Source organism: Conger conger, chromosome 7 (assembly GCF_963514075.1).
Source record: "Conger conger chromosome 7, fConCon1.1, whole genome shotgun sequence".
Taxonomy (NCBI): domain Eukaryota; kingdom Metazoa; phylum Chordata; class Actinopteri; order Anguilliformes; family Congridae; genus Conger; species Conger conger.
Genome location: NC_083766.1, coordinates 44,254,897 through 44,271,167, shown reverse-complemented (window position 1 = coordinate 44,271,167; position 16,271 = coordinate 44,254,897). Strand labels below are relative to the sequence as shown.

The window sequence follows — 16,271 nt, the reverse complement described above, 5'->3', positions numbered from 1 at the left end:
TTCATAAATTAAATATATTTTAAATTAAATAACGACCATATTCAATGTCTGGCGACGTTAGAACATTCATGAAAATTCGATTTCAGACGAGCGGCGGAGCATAAACCAGCCTTAAGTCATGCAGAATAGGAGTTTAGAAGTGCCACCATTGTTGCAGTTTGTCCATTTAACAAGCACCTCCCAGACCAATCTCATCTGCAACAATAGCAATCAAATGTGATAAACTGGAAAGGCTTACCAAAATCAACTGTTTGGAACATCATTAGGTCACTGGTGTATGGTTGGGATCATTGCCTTACTGTGCACAGCGCAATGAGTTTGAAGGCATTTAATTAAACCTGAGCAGATAAGACGCGTCTGTACATTTCAGGATTCATTCTGCTCCTACATTATTGGCATTTGGCACTCTTATCCAGAGCGACGTGGAGTTGATTAGACTAAGCAGGAGACAATCCTCCCCTGGAGCAATGCAGGGTTAAGGGCCTTGCTCAAGGACCCAACGGCTGTGCAGATCTTATTGTGGCTTAGAACCACTGACCTTGCGTGTCCCAGGAATGACCTTAACTACTAGGCTACAGGCTACTACGCCCTGTACTACTAACAGCAGTTAATTATGAATGAAGGCAAGTGAGCCAACCCTCTCGCAACTATACATGCCCAAACGATAACACCCCCACCATCCCCAACTTTTACAGATGGGAGGGGAGTGCGTTGGTTCTTGGGCAGTTACTCTCCACACTTTGCTCTTGCCATCACACGGATAAAAGTCAATCTTGGTCCCAGACAGTGGCTTCAGAAAGTATTCAGCCCTTTTATTTTTTGCACACCTTGTCTTGTAGACACAGTTAGTTTCCTGTAACGGTGTACTGCAATTGTGTAGGCCACGTCTGCACAAGAACAAATAGGCTTTTGTTCTTCAGGCTATTTCTATTCAGAAAACTACAAAGTTTCCCTTTTATAATGAAGTCAGTTTATTTCCAGAGTAACTTGTTAATATGATAAAAAAATAAATATTTCAGGCTCATTGTTTTCAAAATAAACCTGACCAGTTATAACCTTTGACAGGTGTGTCATGATGAACGAACGTGAAAGGTATATAGACTAATTGTATAATTTTCCATATTGTTCTACAACAAAGAGGTCTTTGCAAATAGGCTAAAATGCATTTATCATTATTGTTGTTGCCTAATAAACACAAGCTTAACCCTCTGGGGTCTGATGGCAAAATGAGTAAAACTGGTGACTGTGCCATGCTCTGACAATTGTGTCATTTTATATATATAACTTTATATACAGTGATTCCACAGTGTTTCATTTCATTGTTTTCAGCACAAACTCGGCAACAATAATATGGCAACAGTAAGTAGGTTAGCGTCATATGTTGGTTGAAAATTGCTCCAGAATCAGACAAATTGTAAACAGTAGTAAACAGTAGTAAACACATAGAACTTGAGTAAAAACACACAGTAAACAATTGTAATGGAATTTTTGGATCACTGAAATGTGTTCATCTAGGTCTTGGGTATCAAAAGATGACAAAATATTGTAGGAAATCCAATTAAATATATAAAATAAATTACAAAACCTCAGTGTTGTCACTACTATTTTTCAGCAGCAGTTGACAATGGGAGGGCTAATGGCCTTTCTTCAATGAATATTTATGAGGTATGTGGTCCTGCCAGATAAGTAGGCTTTTCACACATGGCCTGACCCCTCCCTACCTCTAAGACAAAGCAATACTCAGTGAGCCATTTAGAAGACAGAAACAAACACATTTTTTGATTCAGGAAATTGAATTGAAATCACCACACAAACTACATTAGATTAGATTAGAGTCAACTTTATTGTCACTGCCCAAGTCCTATCACAATGAAATACAGTTTGGCATCTAACCAGAAGTGCAAAATAGTGCAATGAAAATGCCATTCACAAAGACATCAAAGTTTTGCATGACTGCAGTGAGCTCCTCCACAAAAGCCTTGTGTGTCATTGCTTCCTGTTGTCCCAGTGATGACAGTTCTCTGCGCAGAATGTATGCATTTGTTGCAGCACTGTCCAAAAAATGAAAAAACCATTTCCGATACCATCTCATGGTTTTGTGCTGTGCTGTGTAATACTGTATCAGTTGATCGGACATCCCCCATGCGTGCATTGTAATCAATGATAGGCGAGGGATATGGAAAGTTCTTGGTAATCCAGAAACCGTCTTGCTTCACCCTCCGTTCAATTGTGTCCCCAGTGAAGGCTGAATGGATTGTGGAACAGAGAGATACCTCTCGTGTGTCCATCCACTTCACAAACACCAGAGGACCCTCCCTTATCCACCTCAAAGCTCCTCTTCTTGACTTCTTAGTCAGAGCATTACAGGCAGTGCGTGGACAGTTGTCCCTATATGTCCCACAAGCACCAAAGTTTTGTTTGTGCAAGTCCTCCTACCTCTCTGGTCGCTCTTACCAGGTGACTTGGAGGGGCGCACTCTCCGACCCTCAACCCCTACGAACTGGAGTCCCGCAGGGCTCGGTTCTTGGGCCTCTCCTCTTCTCGCTATACACCATGTCTCTTGGCTCTGTTATCTCTTCCCACGGCTTCTCTTATCACTCCTACGCTGATGACACCAAACTCTTAATTTCCTTCCCCCCTGACACCCAAATCACCACACAGATCTCTGCCTGCTTGGCTGATATCTCTGCATGGATGACTTCCCATCACCTGAAGCTCAACCTTGCTAAAACTGAGCTTCTCTACATCCCTGTTAAGTCCTCTCCGTCAATCGACCTCTCACTGACTGTGGAGGACTTTGTAGTTTCCTCCTCCCGTACGGCAAAGAATCTTGGGGTGACTCTTGATAACTGCCTCTCCCTGGCTCCACAAGTATCCTCCACTGCCAGAACCTGCAGGTTCTTTCTGTTTAATATACGCCGCATCCGTCATCTCCTGACGGAGAAAGCCACCCAGCTCCTAGTCCAGGCGCTCGTCATTTCCCGCCTGGATTACTGCAACTCCCTCCTAGCCGGTCTCCCAGCGTGCGCCATCAAGCCCCTCCAGCTGGTCCAGAATGCTGCAGCCCGCTTGATCACCAGTCAGCCCAGGTCGGCTCATGTCACCCCGCTTCTCATTGGCCTCCACTGGCTTCCTATTGCCGCACGCATCCGATTCAAGGCCCTAGTGTTGGCATTTCAGGCTGCTAAGGGGACTGCCCCACATTACATACAATCCCTGATCACTCCCTACTCCCCAGCTAGACCACTCCGGTCTGCCAGCTCTGGTCGCCTTACGGTTCCCTCTCTACGGGCACCTGGCGGTCGAGCTGCACGTTCACGCCTGTTTTCCGTTCTGGTTCCGCAGTGGTGGAATGACTTGCCTACCACTGTCAGGACAGCAGAATCCCTCCCCCTATTTCGACGCAGACTCAAAACACACCTCTTCAAACTCTACCTTAGTCCCCCCTCCTGATTTACCCCGCCCCCCCCTTCTGATACCCCTATCCCTGTCTAACCCGCCCCCCCAAAAAAAAAAAAAAAAAAAAATTGCACTTATGATGACGACTATATGTTTAGAACAGCAGTCCAGGTGTATTTTTCTTGTTCTGGATGTGATGCTTTGACTTGTGGTAGAACCTATGCACTTGTAAGTCGCTTTGGATTAAAAGCGTCTGCCAAATGACTAAAATGTAAATGTAAATGTCCCTGAATAGCTTTGGGCTTGTATAGAAATTGTCCATGTACACATTATACCCAGAACCCAAGTATTCACGATTCACAAGTGACATTACAGTGTTATATGAAAGTCCTTGTCCTGTCTGAAAGATGTTCTTTCCTGTGTACACTGCAAAATCCACAGTATATCCATTGCTTGAGTCGCAATGCACAAACAACTTGAAACCCCACTTTGTTGGCTTTCCTTTCATATGCGTTTGCTTTAGTTGCTACCATGCTTTCATCCACTGAAAGGTTCCTGCGAGGATGATAGAAAGCTTGGCAGGCTTGCTAAATTGTCATCCACTGAAAGGTTCCTGCGAGGATGATAGAAAGCTTGGCAGGCTTGCTAAATTGTCTCCATGAGAGGTCTGACCCGGAAGAGCTTGCCCTGCTGTGGTGTTCCCCGCTTCCTGTAATTTTCTTGGTCCTTGTCTGGATCACTCATGTGCACATTCCAGGAAATGGACCTGTATCTGTCCCTTGACATTATGGTTGCCGCGAATGCGATAGAATAAATGTTTTCCTGCCGCCAGTAATCTCTGATTTGTTTCAGCTCTATCATGCCCATGTAAAATAGTAGTCCAATGTACTTGTAGAATTCCTCTCCTCCAATGTCAGTCCACTTGTACTTGCTCCCTTTTGCTTTTGCCTTGGCAGCATGCTTGTTTGTGTTCTTGCAGAGTATCTTGACAGCATCCGTAGAGAAAAATAATTTGAGCCCGGTGGAGTGTGCGTGTGTGCCGGACGCAGTTGCACTCCAGGTGGCCGCCTAGGATGGAAACGCATCACCAGTGGAGCCGGATGCAACATTCTCTGTTTCCCATGACAGCACTGGTGGAGCTTGTGAGCTTGGTGGAGGCCCGCTGCAACGCCTGCGTGGCTTTTTCACTGGCGGTGAACTCGGCTGTGTTTCCTGATCAGCATCTCTGTAAACATAAATAAAAAAACTATTTTTACTAAGAAAAACTAATGCTAATAATACATGATAAATGATGCTGAAACCACATTAGCTAAATTGAATTAGCATCACGTATGTACTGTTTTGAGATGCAATGGTAAGAGTGTTGGATTTTACAAACCCGCATTACTGAATATTCAGACAAACACAGAGAGAAGTTGCAATACAGCATATTTGAAATACACACGCAAGAAATGCTCTTACTCATGCAGTTCTTCCTCAGCTGGTGGTGTAATACTACTACTTTGTGTTTCTTCTGCATCTTCATCTCTGAAAATAAAATAAAAACAAAATTGTTAGTAAACGTAACAGTTACATCATGAAGCCTACAAACAAAGAGGCCTCCTTACCGAGTTCCCTACGTCTAAGACAAAAATGCAGTGGTATTATTTTGAGTGGAAACTTACAAATGCGCGTTACTGAATATTCAAACGAACACAGAGAAGTTGCAATACAGCACACGTATTTACCAATATGATCGTAAGAAACACACACACGTGCTCTTGGAGTTTGACTGTTTAGCCAAGTTAATTTATTCAGCTATTCTGCTACTCTACTACACATCGCGTACATATTATTTTGAGATGCGATGATAAGTGTTGGAATTTTGCACAAATGCGCATTTCTGAAAATTGAATTTGAAATACACACGCAAGAAATGCACTTACTCATGCAGTTCATCCTCAGCAGTGTCCTCAGCTGGATCCTTTCGCAGTTCGAAATGGCACCGCTCTTCGTCGGTGTCCCCCTCAGTGTCGGTACCAGATGAGTTGTTCGCATCTTCTTCATCTCCGCTCTCCCACAAGGCATGCAAACCTGAAGTCCAGTCATTCGTGCCATTTTCCGTAATGAAACGTGTTCCGTGATGAAAAATGTTCACCTCAAATGAAGTAAATAGCCTATGCTTCTGAATGTCATTTTATCGTGTTTTACAGTAGGCGTTTTCGCACATGGCATCGCCCCTCCCCAACCGGAGTGTAATTATCACCTCATTTCAATGTGAATGAAATGGGCTGGAATTCGCACGAACGAAACTTGCATATTAATGAGTAGAGATCAAGAAATCGCAGTGGTCTTATTCATCTATTTTCAAACGTATTAAAACAATTCATATTATGTGTCAATAGGTTCATCAGGAAGTCAAGATTCTAAGGTTTCTGTCAATATGTTCGTTGCATATGTATGGTAAAATCTCACAAAGTTAATCATCCAAATAGAAAGGAAAGTTGATTTGAACTTGTCCTTGTCGCCAGCGACGATGCCGACCCCAGAGGGTTAATAGCTTGTTGGCACAGGAGGCTATGGTCAGTGCCTAACGGTAGTTCAGAACTTTAGCGTTGTTCGAATCTGTTGTGCCATTGCGCTGTATTCCAAAGATGTGAGGTCTTAAATAACTTATGAATGGTAATAGGCTATAGTAACAATAAAAGTAATGCAGCCTTTTTGTAGAAGACCAATACTATTGATGCACTGAATTAACCTTAAAATTCAAAGTGCTGTTTTTCTGTGAAGAAAACAAAATTGCCATGGCAATCGCCAACTTTAATAGCTTGTTGGCACAGGAGGCTATGGTCAGTGCCTAACGTTAGTTCAGAACTTTAGCCTTGTTCGAATCTGTTGTGCCATTGCGCTGTATTCCAAAGATGTGAGGTCTTAAATAACTTTTGAATGGTAATAGGCTATAGTAACAATAAAAGTAATGCAGCCTTTTTGTAGAAGACCAATACTATTGATGCACTGAATTAACCTTAAAATTCAAAGTGCTGTTTTTCTGTGAAGAAAACAAAATTGCCATGGCAATCGCCAACTTTAATAGCTTGTTGGCACAGGAGGCTATGGTCAGTGCCTAACGTTAGTTCAGAACTTTAGCCTTGTTCGAATCTGTTGTGCCATTGCGCTGTATTCCAAAGATGTGAGGTCTTAAATAACTTTTGAATGGTAATAGGCTATAGTAACAATAAAAGTAATGCAGCCTTTTTGTAGAAGACCAATACTATTGATGCACTGAATTAACCTTAAAATTCAAAGTGCTGTTTTTCTGTCAAGAAAACAAAATTTCCATGGCAATCGCCAACTAGATATCAATCGACGATAGATCTAATCAATCGTTGATTCATGATCGGATCGACTATCGTGTCATCCCTTGTCTGTAAGTATTTGGACAGAGGCACAATATCTGTTCTTTCGGCTCAGTAATCCAGCAAATTGGCTTTGAAATAAAACAATGAATATGAAGCTCCATTTTTGGACAAAAGTAATTTTGTTCCGTAGTGCACAATTTCATATTTGTTATGAAACATTTCCGTGAGATCCGTTTCTGGTGTAGCCTACAGTATTCATATATTTGGACTAAAATAATGCATTGTTCTTTTGTATTCTATTTGTCATTGGGGCGGACAATGACATTGAGTGTTGGAGGTTAGATTTTCACGTGATTTGTCTGACTTCAGTGTAAAAGGGAAACATTAGTTTTCCGAATAGAAATATCCTGAAGAACAACGGCTTATTTCAGTGCAGACGTTACAATTGTGTTAATGACGTTGTAAACTCCTTTATTGCACCTTGCTGCACCCTGCTGTGAGCCTGTAAGCAATCAGCAAGCAGACCGTTCCCATTGATTGTTTTTCACAAAACGTCTATTTGAAAATCGTTACACCTTTGTGGCTGTTTATAATTATTATTTTTTATTGTTTTTTAGATCTTTTTAGACCAATAACCAAGATGTTCTTCTTCCAAACAAGACATACCACACCTATACTACCATACTACACTTCTGTAGAGATGCGAGGTGCATTCTGTGTTATTGCGCATTCCACACGCTTTGACACGCATGGCGCAGTCATTGTAGCTTCTTCACCTTTATGCCTTTATCTTCTGTAGCCACTCTGATTAGTTGGATTATGAATAATAAACAGTTTCAGCTTAGTTTTAGTCTTTTTTTACAAAGTAAGGGTGTCAGGGTGCTAACTGTCTAGGTTTTTGAGGTGTTTGTGTCTTTGGACGAGGGATTTCCTTGAAGGGGACTCTTCTAATGAACAGGATGCCAATGCTTGTTATTTTGCATTACTTATTTTATAAATGCATTTAATTTTGAATGAGCTGCTCAGACTGTGTGGTAACTACGTCCGATGGAGTTGCAATTGCATCATCGCCATGTTGTTTACGTTAGCCCTTTAAATTCAGTGAATCAAAAAAAGTGCTATAGCTACATAAACATACGGTTAATTTTTTTGTTTCATTACAAAACTGTCATGATGCTGCAAACCGTGTTCACTATATCCTGAAGTGTTTGTGGATATTAGTAACGTTAGTCTAGGTAGCTTGCGAGCAGTTCACAGTGGGAGATCACTGAAGCTAGTTTGCTCGCTAGCTTACAAGAAAACAACAATTTGAGATTCACAACCAGCTAATGTTATATTTACCAGCGATTCGTAAATGCTTGTTGTTGACTTATGCGACTTAGATATCTCCCTTTTACAGTGGAAAGTTAGCAAGCCCATTGCTGTTTTGCAATTGGCTCGTCGCCATCTTGTCTGGCACTTTAAATTCAGCAAATAATAAAAGTGCTTATTGCAACTGTATGACACAAACTGCTACATAAACAGGGTGAATTGTTTTGTTTCATTATAAAACGGTCATGAGGCTGCAAACCGTGTTTGTAAAACAAAGTTAGCACGCCCAAGTACCCTTGCTATGAGCAGGGATGTGTACCGAGAGCCGGTATTTTTTGGTACCGGTTCCTAATTGGTCGGTACCGGAGTACCGCTAAAGATTCTGGACAAACGATACCGTTTTCGGTATTTTTTTTTAAGAGTCTACGGAATTGACACTGCCGCCGTCGACAGGTAATGACGCAGCGCCCCGTTGTTTACTCTAGTAGTCAATATGTCGGCCGTAAGAGCTGAGCGCTCCAAGGTATGGGCTCACTTCATCAAACTCAATGAATCCTCGGCTCAATGCAATATACGCAAGAAAGTAGTTGCGCCAAAGGGGGGTAGAACCAGCAACATCATGAAACACTTGCAGTCTACCCATAGCATAAAGCTGAAGGAGTGCGGCGTGTTTGACTGCCTAAACAACGCATCTAAAGTTAGCAACCCGGCAGACGCTAACAACACCGTGCCCTCCTCCGTGCAGGCAGACTCCGACAGTGCTTCTTCATCAAGTCACGGTGAGTGTATGAATCAATAAAGGAAGTGAAATACTAGATTAAGTTGGCATAATTTACAAGAAACCTTTCCCAAAAAGGTTTTAGACTGCCAGTAAAGCTGGATTAAAAATAATAAGTAATTAAATTACCCTTTTTGCAGCGCGATTTTATCCGAGTGTATAGCGTGACGTCACTCTGTCCAGAGCGATCTCGGCTGCTGCCAGAGAAAGTAAATATGTTGCTTTTCCTTAACAAAAACTGTTAGGGCTAAATGCGTCAGGAGAAGCGCCTCCCCTACACTGTTCTGTTGACATGTATGTGTCTGTTGGGTTGAACATGTAGGCAAGGGCTTTGGTCATCTCCCTAGGTTTTTTTTAAAATTTCATCTATTCTGAGAAGCATTTGTAATTTTAAGTTAAGCTTCTGTTCTGTTGAAGCATTATCACATTGAGTTACCTTCAAGGCTGTATGGAGCTGCCTGCTCGTTTTTTTGACATACCTCGCACTGCACATGTTGACTTGCTAAGGGCTTAAAAGGCAGGTGCTGCAAGTCGTTTAATGATGTTGCTGGTGTTACCCCCCTTGTGGTAATAAAAAACGATTTAATCTTTTACCATCTGGTAACGTCTTTATTTTATACACTAAATTACACGCTGTGGTATCGATAAGAGTATCGATAAATACCGGCACCGATAAGGAGTATCAGTATTGGTATCGGTATCAATAAAATCCTAAGGATACACATCCCTAGCTATGAGTATAGCAAAGTTACATGGAAATGTATGACACTTATTGTGATAAAGCTAGCATATGCCCAACATATTTTTTTTACAAAATATGAAGTTGTTTGCGAAAGTGTTCGTTTAGTAGATTCTGTTTAGTTTGTTCAGTAGCATTTGCCCATTGTTCCAGCTGAGTAATTTGATTTGCAGATACCCAAATGGGTAATTAATGCATAACTTGGGGAGAGATTCTTTATTGTTGTTGATTGTTGCATTTGTTGGCACCCATGGTAAGGGTTGGTGCAGTATAATATTGTTTGCTCTCCTGAGTAAATGGTAAGTAAGTGATTTGTGAATAAATTGTCTTTCTCCCTTTTCTTTCCTCAGCGATTCCATGCTTGTAGGCTCTCCTTCGTGCTCTGTCGCCCTCTCCTCTGCCATCCATGAGTGAGGGAATTCCTCCATGCCAGCCCAGTGCTGAAGGTCCTACTCTGAAGAGGCCATTCAGACAGGGTGCTGGTAAGGGGCCTCTCCCACAGTGATCTGGTGCTCAGGTGGCAGCACAGTGAGGAAGGGGCTGTCCCAGGCCATACCAGGCAGAGGCTAGGAGCCCCTCCAGCTTGTCATCCAGCTCATCCCCTCCACCCAGAGGTGACACAAGCCCACCTGTGCAAGGGGGGAGGCAGATGGATGACAGGATCAGCAGCCATTAGTTCACCTGTTCTCTCCAGCCTGGGGCTCAGCTGGACTTTACCCAGGAATACTCACCCTTGAAGCTATTCCAGTTGACCTTCTCATTGCACATAATTTGCAGTAACACCAATAAGAAGGCTCAACAGAGAATAGACCAGGGAATGAAAACTCCTTGGATCCCTCTGGAACCAGTTGAGCTGTACCGCTACTTTGTGGTGCTGATTAGCATGGGCCTTGTGAGGTGCCCTGAGACTCGGGACTATTGGAGCCATGTGAGGTGTAACAGCTTGCCTTTCCCACACAGTCTGCTGTAGAAGCAGGTCTGAGGCAATCTCCTGGGTGCTGCACATCTGTGACCCCAATACAGATGGGCAAAATGATACCCAGAGGGGTAAGTGTTGTTGAAATTATATATTCATGTGATTATTTTATTATTAGTTGCTTATGCCGAGTGATCCAGATCATACATAATTGTTAAAGTACCATAACTTGCTTTGTGCTAATGAATATTATTTTCTGTAACTGTGTGAGTGTCTCTCCCTGTCTGTACCATGGGCCTCCAAGGCCACGGCCATTAACAGTGTGTTCTGGATTATCTTGTCTTGGTGCCTGAGAGCCTGCAGAACCAAAAACATAAGACCTCATGACGGAAGCTACCATGGGGATTATCTTCCTGGAAATAGGGAATTAAAACAAGATAAGATAGATTTCTCAGACGCGCAGTTAATTGCACAGGCCCCTGCGTATACATCATGCTGGAATGTTTTTCGAGAACATGTATCTGCATAGACAGTACCTTGAAGGGGGGAGATATGAATAAACAATCAGTAGTAAGGAGAAGAGTGGTGGATTGTCTTTGAATATTAATATTCCCAATGACCAATATTCAAAGGGGCGTACATTTGTTGCGCTCTGCACATACATATATCCAGACAAAGGAGAAAAACCTTTGTCCTTGTTTTTGCATGTAACTTGGACCCTATGCGCATAGTAAAGATTGGATTGTATTTACTGTCTTTTCCGGTTGTAATATGTTTTTGTTGGGTTCCATCTCTAAAAATGCACTTCGTTTACAACAAAATATCTTATTGTATTGTAAACACTTTCAAAATAAATCATATTGACACTTTTCTGGAACACTGGCATTTTTGGCACAATTGGCCAGTTTGGCACGATTTGGTGACCAAATGGGCTCACCTGAAGAAAACCATTGTAAAACTTGAATGGCTTGAGATATTGCTAGAAGAGGGAGTCTGCATATTCAGCAAAAAATCCACCATAGCTTTTGTAGGTCATCAGGGAAAAATTCTAGAACTTGAATAAAGGTCTTCGTTTTTTTTTAATGTACATTTCCTGGACATAGCTTGCTGTAATTAAACAGGACATTGATTTAAGTGGATTCTGGCCATTTCGTCAGAAGGGTGCAGGTCTGAGCTTTAATAAAAATCCTGAACCATATTTGTATCCTGTGCAGTTTTTGAGATATAGATAATTATTTGACACTAGTGAAAATAGGCAAAATAGGCCTATTTTGCCCCCGACGGGAAGAGGTTAAACTTGTTCAAAATGCCGAAATTAAATGGTATAAAGTGTCGCCATATTTTCAAACAATGGGACACACCTTTGCAATAAACATTAATGTCTTCATATTTTATGAAGTGTCCTTAACTGTAACTAACAAACTGTAAAAAAAAAAAATATTGTAATTGTAATAACATGCCGTCTCATTAACTTAATAGCCAAATTAAGTCTGCACTCCAAAATATACACCATAAGGGTAAAGTGAAAGAAGTTTAATTGGGAAGCAAGTTTATATTACTCTGGAATTGCCTATTTATTACAAATAAAAAAATCTCTAATTTACATAAGTATTCAGATCCTTTGCTGTGGCACTCCAAATTGTGGTTATGTGGATCCAGTTTGCTTTAACCCTTTACCTAGTGATAATCCCGCCGATGGGATTGGATTATAGACTAATCACCTATACATAATTTATCAAAACACATCACACAAACACACCAAAAGTTCATTCTGAGCATGCAGAAGATGCTTCTAAAGCTAATGAGGCTAGTCTACAGGCTCTCCTGTATCCCTTTATCATCCTGAAGGCTATTTTGTCCATATAAATGTTTGCATTATCCAAAATGCTTCCGTTTGTATGCAAGCTAAAAATGGTTTTCTTTGTTAGACGCTAGGGCAAAACATGTGAAGGGGGGTGATCTCTTTAGGGACAGGAGCTGGTTGCTTGGCGTGACACTTGCCTGTCTGACCAGCTATAGTTTCACTTTTAACTCTAGTAACCTAAATGAGCAGTTGCACAACATGCCGCCCTATCGAACGAGACACCGATCATGTTTATTAATCTCACCATTCTCCTGTAGTCCTTGCGCATATGCCTTCCTCATCCCTAGCTAGATGTATATAAACTTGTTCGTAACCTAGCTCGCTAATAGTATTCCCCTCAGGTTTGTTATCCAATGTGAGGCTAGTAACTTTAGCTAGCTTGCTAATTGAAACTAATAACATTACAGTTAGCTAGCTAGCTAACAGTAGCTATCGAAATGGAAAGCTAGTGTAAAGTAATATTGCGTGCAGCATTTCAATCCGTCCAAGTGCTGTGTTTATTGTCATGCGGATACAGCATAGTGGAAAGCGGCGTTCAGTTTGCCGGTAGTTTGAATTCACATCTCAATGAATAAACATGGATCTTGTGTGCCGACAAACCCAGCTGAGAGTGAGGGAGAGACTTGAGCCTGAGCATCCAAAGTGTGGGAATTCTTTAAGCAAAAACCCAATAATATGGGCAGATCATATCACCACAATGGCCATGCACGAACATCTTAAAAGAAAACATCCAGGAGCTGTGATGCTAGGTTATCTAGCTTGCTATTGTTATGCATATGTATATATACATTTGTCAACAACAATGTCAATGCAACTATTCTCAGACTTGTCATTGAATGAGCTGAATTAAATTTGTGTTGATTGTGTGATTTTACTGAAATGAACCTAAAACCCACACATAAATGCAGCCATGATAATTGTTGGAATTGGACTGGACTGTTGGAATTGTTATAACACCAGTTACAATAAAGTTACAAAGCCCTATTTCCACTGCTGAGTTGACAGCTCCAGCCACTTAACGTTATGCACACCGGTAGCAATATTAGGCTACTGTGTAACTCTGCAAAACTTTGACCAGTTTTACATTCCATTACTGTGATCAGCGTTCAAGCATTATGCAAGGCAAACAAAAGGCAACATCAGCAGCTACTACAATTCTCAATGTAAATATGGATATCCTGTTTCAAAAGCAGTCTTAAATCTTAACCAGTTGTAACGTCTTATAACGTCTCTGATTTTACTTATGTGCCATCTTTGCAGTGGAAATAGCAGACGTTCAAAGTAGGGTTGGGAAATTAACAGAAAATGTATCAAAACCGACATTTAGAACCTCTCACCAATGCGTACATTCATGAACTGTCGCCAAAAAAGAATGCTGTGTCCATCGTTTGGACACAATAAGGATTCAGTGAAGACGACACCGAACAAAAAGAAGCCAAATGTAAACGCAGCAGAAAAACTATTTCAGCGAACAAAGGTAACATCACCAATTTGTTTAATCACTTTCTGAATATGAAGAGTGAATGGCTCAAAATAAATAAATAAATAAAAGAGCGGTGCCAAATTGCTTCCACAAAGCAGTTGTTGCTAACACAAACATTTACAAATGCCACATAGTATGCAAAAGATTCAAGAAGATGGAAAGAATTAACTGGTGCCATTGCATAGCCTATTAGCCTACACCGTGAGACATCTTGTTTAAACCCTCGACAAAAGATACGCTGTACCATTGCAAAAATAACTTTCCCAAACTGCAGTGCATAACATGAACAAAACGTGTCGTGAGAAAGTAGCTGCTGAACTAAAATCTGTTCGATACTTACCAGTCACATCTGAGCCATACTTGAGCCTTACGTTGTATACTACATTGACGCCACAGATGCACTGGGACCAAGAAATATTTTTTTCCGCAAGACGTGTAAAATTGTGCAACTGCAAACTCATTCTGACACTTACTGTTACTATTTTCTCACTTTCTTACTCCGAGTAAAACTGAAATCCGTGTGGATGATTTGAGCACTTTACTTAAAGATGGCCTAGTCTGGGTCTTCAGCAGGTGGTGTCAGAGGCAACAACCCAAGTGATCCAAGGATAGCAGTCATATCGCACTATAAAAACATGAATACATTTTGAAATGTTCAACTGCAAATTGAATCAACTGCACAAATGTGTAGAAGTAAGCATGTCTCTTAGCTCGGCTTGTTGTGCTGCAGTTTAGCTCTTTTTTTCCAGAAAATAATTTCAGTTCAGTGTTATAGGTTAACATGCACTGTTTACTAATGCTCCTCATGTTCTGTATGTTATTTAAAAAGAAATTACATGTTGTTCAATGGCAAAAGATGCAAGAGTTTATCAGCTATGGTTTTCAGTCAAATATGACCAGCCATTAGAAATTCATGGGTGAGACTAGATCCAAAAACAGTTGCAAAACTTGCTCGCTCATCAGCTCTCACACCATCATCATCAGCATCATAATCATCATCACCCACCAAAATATACACACATGCATGCACTGACAATAACAGTTTTAACAGGGACTCTAATGCCTGGTGCACACTACAACTGGACAATTTTGTATTCACCCTCCTTACAATCACTGGGGTGTTGCAAATTTGACTCAATTATTCCAAATTCCAGAAACACATTCCATTATCTATTAAATACATTTAAAGTGGTTTCAAAGCAAGAACTTTGGCACAAACTAATCTATTATAATCACTCACCATGTTTTCCACAGGTCTTTACTGAAGTCAAAAAACATCAATTATGCTTAGTTTCCTTAGAACGAATGGTATAAGTTTAGGTAATTGAGGTCTATAAACCAATTATTCCAAAAAGTTAAAAACCTGTGACAATTACAGGAAATTAAGTTGGTAATGTAATATTAGGTGATAATTTATGCTTTATGGTTCCATCAGAAACAGATCAAGTGGGCCGCCCGATTTCGGACGGGAACAAAAAGAAAGAAACGGGTCAAACACAAGATCTTCCCAACAAAGTTAGATCCCCTTTTTATTCTGTTAATGACCCTTTTTAATGGAATTAAACAACTTAAATAACAACTGAGATTACGCTTATTTAGTGTAACCACATTAAGCGAAGTTAGAGTGCTGTAACCAACCAACGGTCAACTACCGATAGGCCAAAACGTTAGGTCAATTCGTTTCTTTATGCCGCCGTGTATCAAACGACATATTATACAGCTATGATTCGTGGAAGACGGCAAATAACGAACTTGGGTCCCACAGCCACAATAACAGTAATAAGTTAGCAAACACTCAAAACTAGGTTACTACCATTGAGAGCAATGTGAAATTGGGAAATAAAATAAAACCAGCCAGCGTAAACTTACCTATCAATGGATAAATCTGAAATCTTCTCCTTGACTGAGGACACGACAACATTGCTCTGGTTTATTTCCTTGTTGAGTGGTGTCACAGTGCTCCGTGTTTTAGGTGGCATGTCGATAGTTTTTTTTGTTTTTGTTTGTTTGTTTAATACGCTTCAGGAACCTGTCCAACTCCAGATCCACAGTAGTTAGATAAACTATAAAGTCGGGAAAGAGTAATCCACTTAATTTTCAGTCTCCAGCAATGTTTCGTACTCCGGCAATCCCAGTAAAAACACCCAACGAACTGTTTGTTGTGATTGATGTACCCTTCTCCCAAACCGCGGGAAAACTGCTGATAACGAAACATCCGCCAAAATTCAATAATTTCCGGTGTCGTTTTCGTCGCATTGAGTGCCGAGTGACTACATTGAGTGTAGTCATCGCCCAGTGGTTCCGGAAGACATTTTCCCATTCATTTTTGCCTAGATATTTCACAAAGTTGCTCGCTAAAGCGTTCGCCAAGAACCGAACCATCAAACTAGCAAATGAATCATGAAATGAATCATGAAAAAAAACGTTAGAAAAGCGAAAATGG

At 41.0% G+C, this 16,271-nt stretch overlaps 1 protein-coding gene across 3 annotated transcripts in view; it reads right to left on the bottom strand.

The window, feature by feature from the left end:
• The window catches only part of rb1 (retinoblastoma 1), a 139,227-nt gene extending 123,192 nt beyond the window's left edge, over nt 1-16,035 (bottom strand). For all 3 annotated transcript variants that reach the window (XM_061247871.1, XM_061247872.1, XM_061247873.1), the window contains exon 1: nt 15,698-16,035. In XM_061247871.1, the coding sequence (XP_061103855.1) occupies nt 15,698-15,807 (110 nt within the window). In that variant the 5' untranslated portion in view covers nt 15,808-16,035. The remainder of the gene's footprint in view (nt 1-15,697) is intronic.
• Between the last annotated feature and the right edge of the window lie 236 nt (nt 16,036-16,271).